Raw genomic sequence first — 20782 nt, 5'->3', positions numbered from 1 at the left:
AAAGTCTTGGCATCGTGGATTTTGGGTGGTTGGGTTATTGGGTTAAAAGTAAAAATAATTTTGGTGTCATTTCTTAATTGGATAGTTTAGCCTTGACCTTGTGGAGAAAGACAGTGAGCCATTTTGTAGCTTGTTAGTAGAATGCTGTAGAACTCACAATTTGTATAGATAAGAAATAATAAACATTTGGGCCTGAACACAAAATACCATTTTCAATCCTGACCTTGCCAGAGGCAGAAAATAAGCTAAAGAATCGACACAGATTGATTCAGATTTCTTTATATTTTCTCTCCACGTGTTTTTTAATATTTGCTTTTGAATCGTTGTGTTGCCAGAGATGTTGGTTATTAAACATTTGTGTGGAGGTGATCCTAATCTCTTGGGACTGAGGAAGGGAAGAGGTTGTTTAGATGGTTATTATTTGTCTGTCTCCATACATTTAAATCCGTGAGAAAACAGCATTAACTTAGGAAAATTCTTTCAAAAATTCTGGTAGAAATGTATATTTATGAAGCATATAAGAAGACATCTCAGAAAATATAATTGTTTGGGGTGTAGATGCTATTACTGCCTTGGGAAGAAGGAAAGAGCATCCTTTTTAGCAGAGATGTGGGATCAATATTGATAAAGAAAAACGCTAGCATGTTAATTTAATCAAATTTATTTCTCTTGATGCCTTTCACTCAACGATTCTCTTGTAAGAATGGCTCTAAATAGCTGTGCTTGAGTAGCTTTCAGCTGAAAATAGGTCTGAATTTAAAGAACACATTCTAAAAACTGTATTGCAGCATTTAATATCAGCAATTGTAGCCAGGCGGGCAGTAGGAATGTTTTTTCCGCTCCTGGATGCAAATCTGTATCTTCCTTGGGAAACTTTTAAAAGATTTAACACAAAATTGCGTGGTGTTTATATAAAGTGTAACCCAGGAAGGTGGGGCTGGTAACAGCGGCGTGGAGATGTGAAAAAAGGGAGAGAAATGGATCTTGTGGAGGTTGGGATGGGATGGGATGGGATGGGATGGGATGGGATGGGATGGGATCCATGGGATGGGATGGGATGGGATGGGATCGGATGGGATGGGATGGGATGGGATGGGATGGGATGGGATGGGATGGGATGTAACACACCTGACTCTCCAAGACAAAAACACCTCCAGCACCTACCTTGGAGATCAAAATCAGTGAGGGATGGATTGAGAGCATCGATGTCATTGCTGAGGTCTCCCTCCTGCAGCAGCGTGTCCTGCACCGTCCTGGCCGGAGAATGCTCGGGTAGCATCTTCATCCCACAGCTCGGGGGGCTCTGAGCCGGCACTGGGGAATCCTGAGGGATGCTGGGCTGAGTCCGGAGCTGGCTTTGAGCCTCCCCAGCAGGGAACAGGCTCGGAGGCTCGGGCGTGTGCTGCAGCAGCGCCGTGGGCATCTGGGGGAAGCCCTGGGGGGATGCGAAGCAGCCGGGCTGCTGCCCCCCCAGCAGGGCGGGCAGGGGGCTCTTGGCGTGCAGCGCTGCCGAGGCGGGGATGCCGTGGAAGCCCTGCGGGATGCCCGAGGAGAGCGAGGGCTCGCACAAGGGATGGGATTGCGCTGCCATCTGCCTGGAGAGGGAGGCACCTGCAGCGCCCGGCGGGCTGCACGACACCAGGGACGAGCGCAGCTTCTCGCTCTTGTCGCCTATCAGGGTGTCAAGCTCTTCTGGAAAACAAGGGGAAAGTCCGTGACTGACTGATCCCTGCATTGCTTACAGCAGGAACTGTGGTACTACTCAGAAAATGGCAAGGGAAAGTCCATAGCTGATTTATCCCTGCATTGCTTGCAGCAGGAATTGTGATGCTACTCAGGAAATCGCAAGGGAAAATCCATGGCTGACACTCTCTGGATAACTTGCAGCAGGAATTGTGGTGTTATTCAGGAACAGGCCAACAGAAGTGCTAGTTCTTATATATTAAAACCTCCAAAGCCTGAAATTCTTAGTTGGAAGGGACCCACGAGGATCATCAAGTCCAATTCTTAAGTAGATGGCGCATACAGGGATTGAACTCACAACCTCAGTGATATATCGCCATGCTATAACCAACTGAGATGTTTTCTTTAAAATTATTGTTGCCAAGTGAGTATGTGATCAATTCCACTTTTAAAGGTTGGATATTTAGCAGTTAATATCAGATTTTATTCGATATTTAGTATTTCAGTGTTCTTTTTGTCACAGAGCGGTTTGGATGGGAAGGGATGTTGAAGATCATCTCATTCCATCCCCCTGCCATGGACAGGGACACCTCCCACCACATCAGGCTGTTCCAATCCCCATCCAACCTTGCTTTTTATCTTAAAGTTTAGTGAGATATCAAGAGAAAATATTTTCTTGGTGAAGCTTCTTTTTGCTTCTCTGTAAACACCTACAAAATTTGGCCTACTTTAATTCTGCTTTTTAATTTTTTACTTGTTTTGCCAACCAGGAAAAATCCTTAAATATTTTCCTAAAAATTATTTAAATTATTTTATGGATCTTGGTGAACAGAAAAATTCAGGGGAGAGCTGTTTGAGACAAATGACTGACCTGGCTTTGCCATACTCTTCCTCACAGCAACTGGGTCTTTCCTCTTCCATTTCTGAAGCTCCTCCTGCATCTTGTCAATCTTGGCTGGATTCAGAGCCCACAAACAGCCCTTTCTAGAAGAATTCCCTGACTTGTTCTCAACTTTCTCAAAGCACTTGTTCAAAGATAAGTTGTGGCGCACGGAATTCTTCCAACCATCTGGAGCTGTCTGGAGAAACAAACCCAATGTAAGAACAAGCTAAAAAAAATTAAAAGCTAAAAAAATATAAATAAATTAAAAATGTATGTGTATATATATAACTGTGTTTTGACTGGTGAGGTTACAAGAAATGCTGTTTAAGTTTGTGCCTTCTCTGCAGTGAGAAACTTGAACGTTAGAGGGAAGCCACAAAAATGTTACAGTCATGTTGTGTGGGAAGAGAGGGATCAGATAAAATAGTAACTGATCCTCTAAGCAAAAACATTGTCAGAGACCTGCTGGATCTTTAAGAGTGAATTTGCACATCACCAGAATTAAATGCGCAAAAATTCATATTCTAGAACTAACAAGAAATCAGAATCCATTTTAGAACACCTAGAAATATTTCCAATTCTTCATTGAAGTACTGTGTGCTGCCTGGGCTCAAATTCAGTGTCCAGGCAGACTTCAAAGGGATTTCTCATGCTACTGTAGGTGTAACTTTGTGTGCTGGCCAATTACATAACCAAATGGTTTAATCACAAGCCCTCCAGATGAGATACAGGTTTCCACAGCTGATCACTCATCTCTGTGCTTTGCATTTACTTTTAACTCAGCAGTAAGAAGCTGGAAGGTTCTTTAAACTGGATCATCAAAATGATTATTTTCTTTTTGCCAAAAATATCCTCATATTTACTTTTAAATTTCTCATAAGAATTGCAGGAAATGAAGCAGCTCTCTGAAATGGGGGGAGGTTGTCTGTGGCTATTGATTCATATTCATGGATGCAAATATTTGTCATCATAACTGTTTGTATCAAGCAGAGAGTTATTGAACAGAGGACAGGAGAAATAAATGTGGGTTTCCACAGTCTTTTTTAAAATGTTAAAAATTAGAATTTCCCTCTTAGGTTCATTAAGTTTTTTTTTTTTCCATTTTACATTTTTTATTACTAGGATTCTTCTCTCATAAAAAGCCAGATTTTTGATAGTTTGATAATTTCTTCAATTGTTGCCTAGTCCATCAGACGTCCTCTTAGACTCTCTTTCATAAATGGATCTGAGCCCATTTTGGCTTTCACCAGGCAGACTCTGAATTTTGAACATACTTTGATGAAATTATTGTATCAGGACTTAATTTTTTGTACATGCTTTTATAAGGAACGTAAAACCTGCTGTTTTGTGGCTTGTAAAGAACTATTGTGTGGATTAAGGTATTAAAGTCTTATTGATGAGATGAGGGTCAAATTTAATACTAATTTTCTTCATTAAAAATAAATAGGTTTGGAATTAAATACATACTATTTACTAAGAGAAAAACTATTTTCCCTTCAGAGCAGCAGAGCCTCTTCCATTTTGGCCCACCTGATGTCAGCATTTCTCTATTCTGTCTCATGGGTGAGACAACACAGATTGTAACAGAAGGGGAGAGAAGAGAAGAGAAGAGAAGAGAAGAGAAGAGAAGAGAAGAGAAGAGAAGAGAAGAGAAGAGAAGAGAAGAGAAGAGAAGAGAAGAGAAGAGAAGAGAAGAGAAGAGAAAAAAAGAGAAAAGAAAAGAAGAGAAAACCCCAAACATTTAAAGCCTTTTCTGCCACAGGGTCATACAAAACACAACAAATCAGTTTTTTCTCCCTTGCAGATAATATTCAAGCAACTTTCTGGTAGTTCCAAAAGTGAATAAAGCTGTTCCTCCCAGGTAAATTGTGTATTTAGCTACTGAACAAGCTGACCTGGAAGAATATTCCTGTTTCTTGCCCTGCACAGAGGCTCCCCACACCCCTGTGTACCTAGACAGGATAATTGGTGTTTCTGCTCAGATGGGAGTGGCATGGGCTCCTCAGAGGCTTGCAGAACGTGTGGGGGTGTAAATTAGGAGATGGTTTTAGAAACTGTACAAGCAAAAAGTACATGGATTGATTTTGGAGGCTGCTGCCAGGAGCTGAGCAGGTTCTTGCATTAAATTTGGGATTGCTGAGCTGTGAGAATTTATTTGCCCAGGTAGGGCTTAACACCCTGAGTGTGTCAAGAGAAAAAAAAAACCACCAGTTTTTAAATCAGGTGGGATTGTTAAATGAACAAACTTTGGCTGCTGGGGTTGCTCTTGAGCGGCTGGAATCTCCTTACTGTGGCTGATTTTGGTAATCACTGTATTCAGCACGGCGGGGATGCAAGTGCAGAATCACAAAATCAGCTGGGGGATCCCAGGATCACAAAATCAGCTGGGGGATCCCAGAATCACAAAATCAGCTGGGGGATCCCAGGATCACAAAATCAGCTGGGGGATCCCAGGATCACAAAATCAGCTGGGGAATCCCAGGATCACTGAGGTGGGAAAAGCCCTCTGAGGTCACCAGGTCCAACCACTGACACTGCCAAGGCCAGCACCCATCCATGTCCCCAGGTGCCACATCCACAACACCTGAGCCCTCCCATCCCACCACAGGCCTTTCTGCCCTCTCAGCCCACTGGCAACAACTCCAATTAAAAAGATTAAAGCTTTCTGTTAGACTCACTAATCACTACAAAAAAGAGAGAAAATTATTGTCCAGCCCCACTGATCCTGACCAGCTCTTGAAGTTTAAAGAGTTCAGTGATCTTGCAAAACCCTTTCTCTTTAAATCTAGGTCTCAAGAGAAGGGAGAGGTACATCAAAGACTAATTCAACTTTAGCTGTGTAGATTTTTTTTTTTTTAGGACGTAGGAGTTGGATTGCTCTGTTTCAACTAGAAATGAGATTGTTGCATCATAGAAACTAAATTTGCTGTGGCAGCGAATCCCAGTTAATTTGACTCTGCTTGTATCATCCCATGTCTCCCAGCAAGGCTCTGCGTGCACTTGCTGTCTCTTTTTCTCCAACCTAAATTGTTTCCCCTGCTGTATTCTGCTTTTTAGTGAGCACTGGTAGCAGCAGCAAAATGCTCTTTGCTGATTTTTATGTGGTTTTATTTTGCTGAAGACTCTCCAAAAGCAGGGAGGATGGAGGATATTAAATTTTGCCGTGTACTGGTAATTCTCCGCTGTAAAGAGCAGAGGCAGACAGGGATTGATGACTGTAAATGTAATATCTGAGTGCTCATCCTCCCCTGGTTATTTTAAGGATGTCACAGCCCAATACATTCAGCTGCATTTGTAAGTAAAATGCAGAAATAAAGCTGCTACAAAATAGGGAATGTTTGGGTAGCACCCCCTGCTCTATTCTCTTCCCACAGCAGCGACCTCATTCTCATCAGTTTTTAAATGAATTAAAAAAAAAGACATGAAATTCTGAAAAGCCAGGAAGGACCAGGATGGTGATGCCTGGAGGAGCCACAACCCTGAGTCTGAGGGATTCTGCCCATGCTGGCAGCAGCAGCAGAATTTGGTTTAAAGCTGCTGATTAATTTTATAATAAATTGTGTCATAAGACAGCAGAGAATTAATTTCAGTTCGATCTGAGGAATAAACATGCACATGCCTGTAAAAATGATGAATAATATTCCCACCTCTCTGCTTGAAATTCTTACTATTTTCCTGTGGATTCCCCTGGGATTTCTAATGGTAGATGTCTTTGGTTTTTTCTCCCTTCTCTTGCTTGTAACAAATGATGGAGTAGTTAGTGACTCCTTTAGGAGGAAATCTGGGGGTGTGATGGATCCTGACAGTTCTTCCTCTGTGATAATGTGTATTTTTCTCTGGCTACTGACATATTCAATCTTCTTTTTTGTGTATGTGTGTGTGTGCTCTATTTATCCTCAGTGTCCAAAACCACCGCAGAATTGTATTGGAACATTTATTTTTCATTATTCTCAGTGTTCCTTTATTACAAATGTTTGAACTGCCTTGCTGTGGCTGTTCTAAATTTGCCTCGATTGCTGCAGGGCTATTTGCAATAGGAAACAGGACAGACTCACTGGCTTTATTTTCATTTTTGGGCCTTGCTCACAGCTGAGCTCACCCACTGTGGACTTCAGTGAGGTTCTTTTGAAGAATCAGCAGGAAAAAAAAAAAGCCCTGAGTGGAGCAGCACTTGCTGATTCCATTACAGCTCTTTCAAAAACCTGAACTAATCCTGCTGCTCTTGGGTGCCTGTGCTGACTGAGCACTTCCCAGCGCCATTCCAGGTGTGAGGAGCCATTCCCAACCAGCAGGAATCCAAATTTCAGTGGTGCTGCTGCAAACCACGCAGCCCTTCCCTCCCCAGCTCACCGTGTCATTATCAGCTTAGTGCCATCATCACAGCTGACACTTTTCTTTGTGCAGGGCACGCAGGGGATGCTGTTGCCCAAGGTGAATATCCCAGCTCCAGGATGGAGTGAGGTAACCTGGAATTCTCTGCTTCCACACCAGTCTGGAGGTGCTGCTGGTGGCACAGGAAGCTACAAGACCAGTCCTGCCTGTGTTTGAGATCTGAGAGGAAGCAGGGAATGTGTTTTTTAAATTATTTACCCTTTTTATGGTGAGGAATGGTCACTGTTATACACCCAAGAACAGTTCTTAACATCTTCTTGAGTTAAATATTACCACATTTCACATTTCTGCCTCGGTGCAAAAGGCTGGGGAGCTTGTGATCATGGGAGTATGTAGTGTGTAATTGATTTGGTATTAATCTCCAAAGAAATAATCCCTTTTCATAGCTGGAATCCCATCCCTTACTCCCTCTCTCCCCTCCCCTTCCCTGTGGAACTCACCTTAAAGTAAGGGAAGTGTTCTGTCATGAAATTGTAAATCTCACTGACTGGCAAACTCCCTGTCTTGCTGTTTTTGAGAGCCATGAAGATCAGGATGCTTTAGGGAGAGAAAAAAAAAAAAAGGCATTTTAGCCTCTTCTGCCTGACTCCTCTCAACCAAAAATAGATCATTTTTTGCACTGTGTGTAATTATTCTGACTTTCACTGTCGTAGCACAAATACAAAAATGATTTTATGTTTCCACTCAGTTGTTTACAGCAATCTCCTTAACTCAAGGCTCATCTAGAAGGTCCAACCTGGGTTTAAAATAAAAGAACACAGAAAGTAGAATCAAGACCTTCAAATCCTGCTGGTGTGTAGTTATTGAGGGTTTTGTTTGACTGCTGGAGGCCACAAAGAGAATCAAACTGACAGGGACAGAGGGATAATTAAAAATTAAATTGTCTGATCTACTTTGGGGGCTAAACCCATGTGGTGACTGCCATAACTGATATGTTTTAAAGGCATTTGCTTGCTTAAGTAACTGGGGAAAAATCAGTTTTAATACAGAATAGACTACTAAGTAGAACCAGTCTTGTGCTGATGAAATTCACAACACTTAAATTTTTTCCTTAGAGAAATGTGTCAATTTGTTTTTGTTTTTGGGGAGTGATCAAGACTGCTCCCCTGCTTTACAACACTTAATTTCTGTGTGCCTTGGCTGGCCCCAGAGCCTGGAACGCTTTGTGATCCACAGGGACAGGACAGAACACCCCGGGAAGAAGACAAATGGAGCGAACGTGTCGCTGCAAACGATGCTGGAAACAGGCCAGGGGTGAACAGGGTATTTCCTGTAAGGTGAGGGCTTGGAAAAAGATTGGATTACCTGTAGGAGTAGATGGGTTTGGGGAACAGAGGCTGCTGAGATTCTTGGCTGCTTTGAGGAGCAATCCTTTGGTAGGGGTAGTGCGAGGAAGCGATGTAAGTCACGGGGTAGCTGCCTCCTGAGGGGTACTGAGGGGGACAGCAAAAATGTTATTGACTTTAGCATCAAACTCCCAAAAATATTCCCTAATAACAGCATTATTTCTGATACTGCATGGGAAAAAGTATTTTCTTCTTTGTTGCCTGCTATGAGGAGCTGTGTCCTATTAATCATCCCCAGATAATTCTTAATTTTATAGAGCTAAAGCTTATCTCCCTCCAGCCATCTCTTTTGAAGTATTTCAGCCTGCTCAGCCTCCCCTGAATGTGCACACAAATCACGAATGCTGTCATTTTATTGACATTAAAAACCCCAGACCACCAGAGTAAAAAACTTCAGTGTTCACCTTATAAAAACCAGCTGAGGGAGAAAAGCTGCTAAAAATGTAGGAAGAAACAAGGAAGTTTTGCCTGAGCCTTATTTGGGTTTGTGTGCTATTTTTTTTGTTGCTTTTCTTTAGGTGGGGAGGGTTCAGAAAGGCAAAAATTGAAAGCATATAATATTTGCTCCTTAGGGAGTAGCATCCCAAAATCTCTGTTAAAATTGCTGTTACCATGCAAGGCAGGGAAAAACCCCCCAAAAAACCAACAAGAACTTTAATGGATGCACCAGAATATATTTAAGATGAATGTATTATTATGGAATAAGGTTTCTGGGAGAGCAATTTCTGCCTCTTCCAGATGAATCTTTGCAGATGCCAGGGGTGAGGACATGGCCAAAATTAGAATTTCTGTCACACGCTATTAAAAAATCTACCTGGATGTCTTCCCTGGCACTCAAAGGTTGCTGAGCCCTGTCCTGGTGTTTCGCTGCTCAGCTCCAGCAGTCCTGGGCCATGAGGCTTGTGTGGCTCCTCTGGAAAATCATCATGTAGCTCTCAAGACTCATGGGGAAAAATCCCTTGGACATCCCCTTAGCTGCTAATTCTACTTCCTTGATTTTTTTTGGATCAATCATTTCGATTGCTCTCGGTCTTTGTCCCCTCAAAACAGCAAAATATTCACAGTTTATTTATTTATTCTGTACTCTGAATAATTGATGTCATTTTCTCAGTAATTTTATGCTGGCTGCTGGAGTTTTTCTTGCCTGTTTGCTTTTATCTTCCCAACACTGAACTGCCTGAAATGGAATGTGAAAAACCAGACTGAATAGACTCAGTTGTTTGCATGGTGAAAGGAATGAAATGTACATAATTAATCATGTCCTGCCTTGTTAAACTAAATATTGGGCACGATTAGAGCCTCCAGAGCAGCTGTGAACTAATTTTTGTGTGCACTGTGGTGCTCCCTGCCTTGTGCACTGGCTGCAGATTTCCCCCCAAGAGCAGAAAACCAGGCAGCTCCTACAATAACTCTGATTTTTATTGGTTTTGCTGGCTCTTTGAGAGGAAACAACCCTAAGAGAGGGCTGGTTTTGATGTCATCATGAAAGGCCAGACCTGGGTGTTTTAGGGATTATTTCTGTTTTATTGGGTTCATGAATCCTTTTGGAGGGAAGGGAGGTTGGGGAATGGGCTGGAATGACAGGCTGGAGCTGGTTTTACAGTCTGCCATGGCATGAAAGGTGTTTTATGGTGGGTGGGTGGGTGGGTGAGTGACTCCAGCCACTGTCTGCTCCTCATTTGGGTCAATAATAACTCATTTTTCTTCTGAGTCACCACTCCAGTTGTGTCCAGCCAAGGGGAAGGCGAGGCTGTTTTATCATCTGCACAGAATTAATGAAGGGGCTGAATCCTCTCATCCCTCTAATGAAAACTGAGCTGGAGCATCCTTCACTCCAGGGCCCGTTCTGCAGAGTGGAACTTCCTTGGAGGGACTGAACTTGCACTGCCCCATTCCAGCTGGAAATGGGAAGAGTTAACCATGGGGCTGCTCCATGCAGGACAGCTTATTCCACTTTTCTCAGCTCTTTTCATTTTCCAGCATGTGATTATGGCACAGGGATAGCAATTCTACCTCTTTCACCTATTAGACCTTTTTAAAATTTATTTACTTTTTTTTTAAATTTTATTTTTATTTTATCCCTGAGCAGCAGAACACCTTGCCAGACTGCTTCGATATTTACATTAAGCACAAATATTGAAGAATATGAATATGTGATTATGGCACAGGGATAGCATTTTTTAATTTTATTTTTATTTAAAAATTTTTTTATTTTATTTTTTATTTCTACCTCTTTCGCCTATTAGACCTTTTTTAAATTTTATTTTTTAATTTAAAAATTTATTTTAATTTTATTTTTTATTTTATCCCTGAGCAGCAGAACACCTTGCCAGACTTTTTCTATATTAACATTAAGCACAGATATTGAAGAATATGATTATGTGATTATGGCACAGGGATAGCACTTCTACCTCTTTCACCTATCAGACCTTTTTTAAATTTTATTTTTAATTTTTTTTTTACATTTTATTTTTATTTTATTCCTGAGCAGCAGAACACCTTGCCAGACTTTTTCTCTATTAACATTTAAGCACAGGTATTGAAAAGTCTGACAGAAACCTGCTGCACTTCAGAGATTTGTCCCAGTGCCAGCCTGCAGGTGGATGGAGGATTTTCCTCTTGGTGCCTGTTGGATCTTGCCTGGCAGCTCCCAGGAGCTTTAAATCTGGAGGTTTTTGGAATGTGATCAGCACAGAAACAGCACTGCTGTCAAATCAGCAGGGACAGGGGAGAGGTGCCTGCTGCAGAATGGATAAAGAAATTAAGAATATTCCATGAATTCACAAGCTAAGTGGGGTTTCTGCACACAGAAATGGCATTTTTATAGTGACTGAGATATATGGAGCTGTGACATGTCCACAAGAGTTTATATTTGCAGCAGCATTTTTTTTTTTGCATCATTTTGGGACCATTTTCTTCTAAAATAACAATAATGGATTTCTAAGTTGGGATGGTAGTGCAATATCACCATTCCTTTTAGTCTATTTAAATTATATTTATATTTATACATTATATATTTATATTTATATTTGGTCTTAGTTCTAGTTTATTTTATTTTCATTTATTTTATTTTCATTTGTTTTTAAATTTTTATTATTGTCAATTATGCTTCAGCTGAATAGCCTTTCTCTGGGGGTGATGTAAGAGGCAAAAGGTTTCAAAAGAGATGTGTGTGCCAGCAAGCACCAGGAAAGTGAACATCATTTTGCTGTTCCAATTTTACTTTAAAATATTTTTCTATGTTTGGTCTGAATTTTAACAATCTATTTAGGGTTTTTTTTTTCCTGAAGTTAAAGCACAGTTAATTAAGATCCTGAAATATCAAGAGTTATATTAATAATTTATCTGGCTCCAAAGCAAATTTTCTCGAGTGTAATGGTGAAAATATAAATATCCAGTACTAAGATTACATTTCCACAAGTTTTTGTTTGGTATTTTTTTTTCTTCTTTTTCTCAATGAGCACCTTAAATTGCATTTAGCTGTGGTTCTTTTTAGATCTTATCCTCATAAACTGAATGCAGGCACATAAACACGGCCCTGCAAACCCACAAATGTAAAGATCTTTTAAAATCCTTTAAAAAAATGATGATTACCACAATTTTTGTACCATCTGAGTGCTAAAAATCAGGAGGTTTGTTGCATCAGCTGTACTGACCTGGTGGAAAGGGTGTGAGGAGCAATACATCTGCTGCACCTGGGGCTGGTAGCAATACAAGCCAGGCTGCCCTTCCAGGGGGGATGTCCTGAGCTTCAGGTCTGAATCCCCCTGCAAAACAGCCAAGGAAGGAGTGATTAGAGAACACAGCTGAATTTAAAACGGGATAATTAGTCACTGTCTGGATTTGCCTTTGTTATGTTGAGTTTTTGGGGTTTAATTGTGTTTTGGTAAGGGTTAACAGAGTTGGTTAGTGTTTCAATGGGGCAAATCTGGGGTTGGCCATCCCAGGGACAGTGACACTGGATCACCTTTAGGGTCCCTTCCAACCCAAACCACCCCGTGATTCCACGAAGAAATCAACCAATTCCTGCATTTCCATAATTACAGCCTGAAAAAAGGAAATCCCAGCCCACAGTCCATGCAGGGAGCAATTCAGAAAACATCAAGCTCTGTTTATATTCTTATTTTTTCCTCCCTCGCACACACAAACCGCACACTCCAGCTTTCATCCCTGGGTGTGCACAAGTGTCTCCCTCATTTTTCATTCTCCCTGATTTTATCTTTAGGCTGGCAGTGCCTCCAGCTGCCTCTGGAATTCTGGCAGGTCTGTAATGTACAGGAAAGAGGTGGCAGAGAAAAATCACACTGGGCTGCTTACTGGGTTCAACCAAGACGCAGGAAATATTTAAAAATAGAGGAATTCAGTGAGAATTGTTTTCCAAGAATCCAATAGCACTTATCCTTCTTTAAAACATGGCCAGCTTTTATGGCATTTGAATCTAAAAATATTAATAAATAAACATATATACACACATTATTTCCTATATAGATTTTATATATCATGCATGCAGTATATCTAATAAATATAAAAATATTCAGTATTTTTATGCTATATTATTAGAAGCACAAATTAGACTTGGTTTGACATCTACTACTAATAAACATCAGTGTTATCTTGGTGACCACCAGATGAAGATTTTCAGAAATTCCAACTTTCCAGCAGCATGGCAGTGATTTAAAAGTGGGAAGTTGGGTGCTGGCAGGACCAGGGGAGACACCAACAGGGAGTAGCTACACCTGCTTGTAAAGGGTTCCTGCACTGCTGCCTTTGCATCCTGCAGCCCAGGGATTTGGGAAGAAAATGGGAATTATTTTTTTTCCATCAGCTGCTCATAGGTTTTGCAGCACTGAACTCCTCTGACCTAGATGAGTGTTTATCCAGGAAATAAGAGATTTAGATCAATTTCCTCCTTAACCTGGATGGCTTCAATCCCCAGGTATGTTCCCTGACAACACCTCTCCATTCCCCTGGTCTTAATCCAATTAAGACATTTTTTTTTTAAACTCCTCTTGCATTTGTAGCCCTGAATTCCTCCTCTCCCAGCCATTCAGAACCAGCTCAGGGCTCTCCTCTGGCAGGTGGAGCTGTTCTTTTTGGCTGCAGGAGATGATCAAGATGCACTTTACACCTTGGATCACAGCAGAGATCTTGTGGAGACACTGGAGGGTAATTTAATTTGCTTTTCAGGGATCTCTGCTGCCCTAAATAGGCAGCTGCCTCCATCTAGTATTGAAATCAGCCCAGGAAACTTTGCACTGCATATATAAACAGAGCTGATATTTATTTTTTGATGTCTTGGAGTTTTCTCTTCTATTTGCACTGAGAAAAGCGCAGGTGAGCTGTTGGACCAAATCTGCTCCACATCCTCATGCTTGAAAACATTGTTTTGTGAGCTTTTGTCTCTATAAAACTCCAGCTGATGACAAATTTGGACACTTAGGATTCGTGTATCCTGTCTGATGGAAAATCATTTGTCCTTGTGCATCTTTCTGAGGATTGCTTGAGGACAAGACCAGAAAAAGAGAATGTGGCCAAATAAACAGGGATATATCTAAATCTGCTTTCCCTGACCTCAAGCCTGTATCTTGACAGAGTGATAAACATTTAGGATTTGTATACTCCTTCTGATGGAAAATCATTTGTCCTTGTGCATCTTTCTGTGGATTGTTTGAGGAAAAGACCAGAAAATAGAAAATTTGACCAAATAAACACGGATATATCTAAATCTGCTTTCCCTGACCTCAAGCCTGTATCTTGACAGAGTGATAAACATTTAGGATTTGTATAACCCCTGTGATGGAAAATCATTTGTCCTTGTGTATCTTTCTGAGGATTGTTTGAGAAAAAGACCAGAAAATAGAAAATTTGACCAAATAAACACAGATATGTCTAAATCTGCTCTCCCTGACCTCTAGCTTGACCGAGCGATAAACACCAATATAGCCACTACAAGAAGAAAATCCTCCCAATAAGAAAATCCTTCCAAAAGCACATTTTTTTACCACTGAAAACAGCGCAAACAACACCAAAACCTCACTGACCATGACCTGGGAGCCGTGCTCCTGCCCCGTGGTGCTGTACTGGAGGCTGTTACACCACGGCTGCTCCGCGGAGATATTTGGGATGTGGGTGGGAAACGCCTCCGGCTCCTCAGCAGATCCCGGCAGACCCTCGAAGCCATCGATGCCCCTGTGACTTTTGAAGGGAGAAGTTTCTGGTGGTGGCAGGGCCTGGTGAGCTTCCTGGAAAACATCCTCGCTGATCTGCCTCTTGTAAGGGTGGAAGGGGTTCCTGCTGCTCTTGAGGAAGCGCTCGTAGCTGCCGGCAGCGTTCTCCTCGTAGCTGCAGCGCCGGAATCTCTCGGTGCTGAAGGATGCTCTGAATTTGTTCTTGCCACAGGGGATTCCTTGGCTGGCAGGGAAGCCCCCCTGGATGGGGTCCTGGCATGGGGAGGCAGGGCTGGGGCTGGGAGAGGATTCCGAGCTCGTCCTTTCTGTCCTGGTGTCCGGCTCATAGGGCTGGCAGCTGTAGCTGGGGTTATCCTGTGATGGGATATTGATATTTATTAATTGATTTAAGGTCAGGATTGAAGCTTGAGCAAATATTTTATTATTTTCATTGTCTAAGTTATTTATTTATGAAAAATTTTAAATATAAAATTTATATCTTAATTACATTAAAATATAAATGTAATATGCGATGGAATATCGACTTTTATTTATGTAAGGTCAGGATTGAAGTTTGAGCAAATATTTAGTTATTGTCATTGTCTAAGTTATTTATTTATGGAATTTTTAAAATATAAACTTTATATTCTAATTACATTAAAAACTGAAATGGAAAATTGATATTTATTTAAGGTTAGGGTTTAAGTTTGAGCAAATATTTCATTATTGTCATTGTCTAAGTTATTTTATTACTGTCTAAGTTATTTTCATTTTGTAAGTTATTTTATTATTTTCATTGTCTAAGTTATTTATTTATAGAAATTTCAAAATATAACATTTACATTTTAATTACATTAAAAAATTTTATATTAAAATTTAATTACATTAAAATATAAATGTAATATGCAATGGAATATTGACATTTAATTATTTAAGGTCAGGATTGACATTTGAGCAAATATTTAATTATTTTTATTATCTAAGTTATTTATTTATAGAAATTTTTAAATACAATGTTTATATTTTAATTACATTAAAATATAAATTTAATATGCAGTGGAATATTGACAGTTATTTATTTAAGGTCAGTATTTAATTTTGAGCAAGTATTTTATTATTGTCCTTGTCTAAGTTATTTATTTATAGAAATTCTAAAGTATAAAATGTATATTTTAATTTCATTAAAAGCTGCGATGGAATATTGGTATTTATTTATTTAAGTTTGAGCAAATATTTCATTATTATCCTTGTCTGAGTTATTTTATTATTGTCTAAGTTCTTTTATTATTTTCATTTATTTATTTATAGACATTTTAAAATATAAAATTTATATTTCAATTACATTAAAATATAAATGTAATATGTGATATAATATTGACATTTGTTTATTTAAGGTTAGTATTTAAGTTTGAGCAAATATTTTATTATTTTCACTATCTAAGCTATTTATTTAGAGAAATTTTTAAATTGACATTTATTTATTTAAGGTCAGTATTTAAGTTTGAGCAGATAAGTTATTTTCATTGTCTAAGTTATTTATTTAGTGAAATTTTAAAATATAATAATTATATTTTAATTACACGAAAAATGACTTTTTAATGGTAAGTATGAAATGACCAGCTCTAACCACCTTCATCCAGAGAAGCCCTAAAAAGATCTCGAGGGTTTTCTGGTTGTTTGGTATCCAAAACTATTCAGCAATTAATAAATAAAAGCAAGGCCAGGTTGGATTGGGCTTTGAGTAGCCTGGTGTAGTCGGTGGCACAGAATTGGATAACCTTTAGGTTCCTTCCAACCCAAACCACTCAGAAAACTGACCTGTCCTCGAAAAACAAGGACACCTCGACTCTGCTCTGCCCATTTCAGGGAAAAGCTGAGGAAGATCAGGCGATGAAAGATTAAATGACAGGAACGTGGTAAGTGCAAGCCCTGTCGCCTGCAAGTTTAGTCAAATCAGCTTGATCTCATCCCTGCTGGGCTTCCAGGCTCCAGAAATGCTGGTGCTTACATCACTTCCCTTCATTAGGGGGGCCACACTCATCTGGAGACACAGCACGGGCTCTGGGCAGACACCCCAACCCTCCTGTGTCATCTCCTCCCTCCCTGCTGCTCTCCAGCAAAGAGAAACCAGCAGCCACTGGAGTGCTCTTTAATCTGGAGCAGGCCTGCAGTCTGGGTCCTGGCACCGAAAATATGCATATAATGAAAACATGCGTATTTCCTGACATCAGGGATGAGTAATTAGTGGGAAGCCTTTGAGAGGACACACATCAGGCGGGAGCAGGGTGTCGTGCTCAGGGATGGGGGAATGTCCTGTGCTTCTCAAAAAGGCACACCAGGTTATTGAGTGCTCCCTTCCCTCCTTCCCTCTCCAAATTCGAGAAATCCCCCAAGGAAAATCAGGATAAACCCAGTTCTTTCTGCAGGGGAGCACAGCCCAGCTTTCCCACTCATTTTAAGGAATGGAACAGAGCATTCAGCTGGAGTTTAAGATTAGTTTAAGATTAAAATATGCATGTAATGAAAACATGCGTATTTCCTGACATCAGGGATGAGTAATTAGTGGGAAGCCTTTGAGAGGACACACATCAGGCAGGAGCAGGGTGCTGTGCTCAGGGAGGGGGGATATGGAATGTCCTGTGCTCCTCAAAAAGGCAAATACCAGTTTATTGAGTGCTCTCCAAATCCAAGAAATCCCACAAGGAAAATCAGGATAAACCCAGTTCTTTTTGCAGGGGAACACAGCACAACTTTCCCAGTCATTTTAAGGAATGGAACAGAACATTCAGCGGGAGTTTAAGATTAGCTGAGCAGGATAATTCAGGTTTCTACTCTTCAGGAATAAAACCTCCAGTGTTTGCTCTGTCACCAGTAGGTTTGGTGAGATTCAGCAAGAGCTGAATGTTTCTTTTGATCTTTAAAGAAAGAGAACAGGCCTGGGCCAGTTTTACTCACACTCTGCTGAACTGGGGATATTGAATCCCCCTGTGCCTTCATCAGGTCCTGCTGGTCCCTTTCCAGAGTGTCCGAAGCAGAAAATTTAATATTGGACTGGTCCTGGAGTAGCGAAACCATCACCAAACCCACGGCAGATGGAAATCCTGTCAGGGCAAAAATCAAATTACAATTAGCACTTTTAAAAACCTTGAACTGTGAAACAAAGCCCTTGTAGGGTGCAGGTGACTGCACAGGCTGGGGTGTGCAGCTGGAGCCGTCCTGAGGAATTCCTGACACAGTGGGATTATGTTTTAGCTCCTGAAGAAATGTTCTGTAGATGCAATTCCAATGAAGATGTGGTATGGGGTTTCTGTGGATTCACCACAGCACTTTTATAAAAATAAGCACTTTCTTGGTTTTCTACAGGATCATAAATTAATGAAAATGTATTGTTTTGGGGTTATGTAAATTTAGCAATGTCACTTTATTGAGAGATTGGGACATAAATGCACCCCAGCTGTTTTCAGAGGGACTATATTAAAAAAAGGGATATTTTTCTATCATTACTCAGACTGATGGTTACAACACACTTATATTTTCACTTTTGTTTTTTATTAGTCCCAATCCCTTCATCCTTTCTGTTCTGTTTTGCATGACTTAAATATATCTGAGATATGTAAATGACTTCATCATTCCATCCCTGTTTTTGTTAGTTGGATCTCCTCTCAAGTTCCCAATCTTTGATCTTTGGATATAGGAGCCATATCTGATGGTGTTTGGATTAAAAGGAATAAATTTAATCTTCTGGTCTTTTGTTTTCCTTGTTGACTGTAACCTTAGAGCAAAACAAAAGTAGAACATGCATCCTTTTATGTCATGCACCAAGTTTGAACACTACATGAAGGTGTTCATGCTCATAATTTCAATTTTAGGTGAACAAATCAGGGGAAAAAAAGCCACTTTAATTCAAGAGTTAATCTGCCAGCTCTTTGCCACGTGTTGAAATGGCTCTTAGGTAAATATCTAAGGGGTTTGTTAGGTTTGCTTAACAAAGATACATCACCTGAAAACGTGGAAACCTTTTTTTTGCCTTTCTAGTTCAAAGAGAAATCTGTATTTGTGATGAGTAAAACTGCACTGCCTGGGGGCATGGAGCACAATGGGGCTTGGAAATCAGGCAGGAGACCTGTGCTAGTACATCAGGGAAAAAAAATGATGTGAGAGAGAGTTCAGAAACGTCTCAGCCTCTTCTCCCAGTGGCTTAACTGGAGGCTGATGAGGAGAGAGATTCCTCATCTTGAAAGAGGCAGGTGGGAAAAATGTCAGCTAAAAAATGATATGAGAGTGTCTATTTGTAATTTGTGAGTGTCTATTTGTAATTTGTGAGTGCTCCACACTGGCTGCCCTCCCAGTGCTGCTTCCCCACTTATCTTCAGGTTAGACAAAGCTGTCTCTGACCTCTCTTTTATACTGCAGTTTTTCAGCCCAGCTGCCTCATTTGTGGTCTGGAGCATTAGAGTTTTATTAAAAGCTTTTGCACAGGTACAGTTCTTGCCTGGTGGCTTCTGCATTGTGAGAGAATTTTCACGAATCCTTTCTGAAAGCAAAGGGAATTTGTCAGGGTCGTCTGGAAAATAAATACAAAAGGCCCAGGAAAACCAAATAATTCTGAGACCTTAACCAGGTTCTGTTGATAAATTGCATTTTGGTAGGAAAGGAGGAGTCTTAGTCATATTTTACACTATAAAAATTTCCCCCTGTTTAGGGAAACAGTTTTCATTTATTAAATAAGAAGCAGCCATAGGGAAGGTATTTTTCTTTTTTTAGTGTTAAATGAGAAACATTTATACTTAAACAATGTTGGGCTGATAATCTGTGTTCAGTGGTGGTTATGGAATGCCTTTGTCAAGAATCCATCGAGGAGGATCTCCCAAATGGGGATCAATCCCAAGGCTGCAATCCCAGTGCTGCTCTCAGATTTCACACTGGCACCAGCAGCTCAGTAAGAGCTGCAGCTCCAGGTTCTGCTCAGCCTGGAATGTTGTGGAAATGGCTTGCTGTGAGAGAGAAACCTCTGGCCATGTACTTCTGATTTTCTTTTTATTCTTGGAGTCCAAACTTCTCTTCAAAAGCCATTTGCGACTTCAGCCTGGCTGATGTGTCTCTCAGCAGGTTGCAAATGCAGATCAATTAAAACTGCCAAATCAACACACTGAAAAATCTTTTTGCTGTCACTGTTCATTAAATCTTTTTTTTAATGTCCCTTAGAGACATTCTATTTTGTTAAAAGAACATTTAACAAAAAACCGACCAACAAACCAAAACCCACAAAAAACAACAACAAAAAAACCCCCAAACCAAAACAAAAAACCAACTCAAACCCGCTTTGCATTGTTAACATAGATTTTAGCGAAGAGAAATCACAACACTCACTGACAAATCTTCTTAAGGAGCAGAAATTACAGCCAGGGGAGGTTGCCAATAATCAGGATTACAATAAATCATTTGCAACAAACTGTTCCTGGGAGACAGAGCTTAAGGAAGTTGTGGGTTGCCTGGATGTAGGATGTGCTAAAGCAAACAATGATGCTTTGATTTGGAGAGAGGTATCTGATTATCCCAGCTGCAGCTGGAACCATTTCATGTCATTTTGGCTGCTGTAAATGTTGCGTGACCGCGCAGGCTCCTGTGATAAGATAACTACCTGGAAAAATCAGAAAAGAGTGAGAAACTGTAACCTCAGCTGGGTGTTGGGGTAAGCAGGGCAGCAGCAGCTGATCTATCAGCTCTGCATGACTGAGCCCCGTGGCAGCATCCCATGGTTGGAACAACCCTGGGTTTGTGCCTCCTCTGCCTCCTGCAGCCACCTGAACTCTCTGGGTGCTGCTGGGAGTGCCCTGTGCAGCCCCTGGGGCTGGCATTGCTCTCACAAGAGGGGTTTGGATGTTCCTCAGCTCCCAGTCCATCCCCTGTGCCTGCTCCCTGAGCTGGGTTTGACACCAGCTTGTGTGAGCTGCTCACATCTCTGCCCAGAACCCTAAATCAGCATTTTCCTCTCCACATCTGATGGTTCTCAAATAATTCTGTGGGATCTTTTTTTCTTCCCCTCAAGACTTTATGAAAAAAAGGTTTCAGAATCCCAATTTTCCTCTTACAGCTAAAAATCCATCACATGTCAGTCAATGATGTCGTGTGCCAAATATCACAGGAGTGCCCAGAATGTTGTGGCTAACACTTGTCATGGAGACAGGAATATTTCTACACATAATTAATTATGGAAAGCATTCAGAAAGGGGATTTGTTAATAAGAATCAGCTTTTTTTTTTTTTTTGAAAGGCTTTTAATGAATTTAAGGTTTTTCTATGGTTGTTCCT

The 20782-nt window shown here is 40.6% G+C and overlaps 1 protein-coding gene across 1 annotated transcript in view; it reads right to left on the bottom strand.

Annotated features, from left to right (window-relative positions):
* FOXN1 (forkhead box N1) overlaps positions 1-20782 on the bottom strand; it is a 36797-nt gene that overhangs the window by 1329 nt on the left and 14686 nt on the right. Inside the window, exons 2-8 of the mRNA XM_030962779.1 lie at positions 17427-17572; positions 14346-14846; positions 11961-12071; positions 8264-8391; positions 7399-7495; positions 2555-2762; positions 1165-1692 (exon numbers count right to left, since the gene is read on the bottom strand). Of these exons, the coding sequence (XP_030818639.1) occupies positions 1165-1692; positions 2555-2762; positions 7399-7495; positions 8264-8391; positions 11961-12071; positions 14346-14846; positions 17427-17546 (1693 nt within the window). The 5' untranslated portion in view covers positions 17547-17572. The remainder of the gene's footprint in view (positions 1-1164; positions 1693-2554; positions 2763-7398; positions 7496-8263; positions 8392-11960; positions 12072-14345; positions 14847-17426; positions 17573-20782) is intronic.

This window comes from Camarhynchus parvulus, chromosome 19 (genome assembly GCF_901933205.1).
Source record: "Camarhynchus parvulus chromosome 19, STF_HiC, whole genome shotgun sequence".
NCBI classification, from domain to species: domain Eukaryota; kingdom Metazoa; phylum Chordata; class Aves; order Passeriformes; family Thraupidae; genus Camarhynchus; species Camarhynchus parvulus.
Note: the sequence above shows the minus strand (reverse complement) of the source record. Positions and strands in the feature narration are given on the sequence as shown.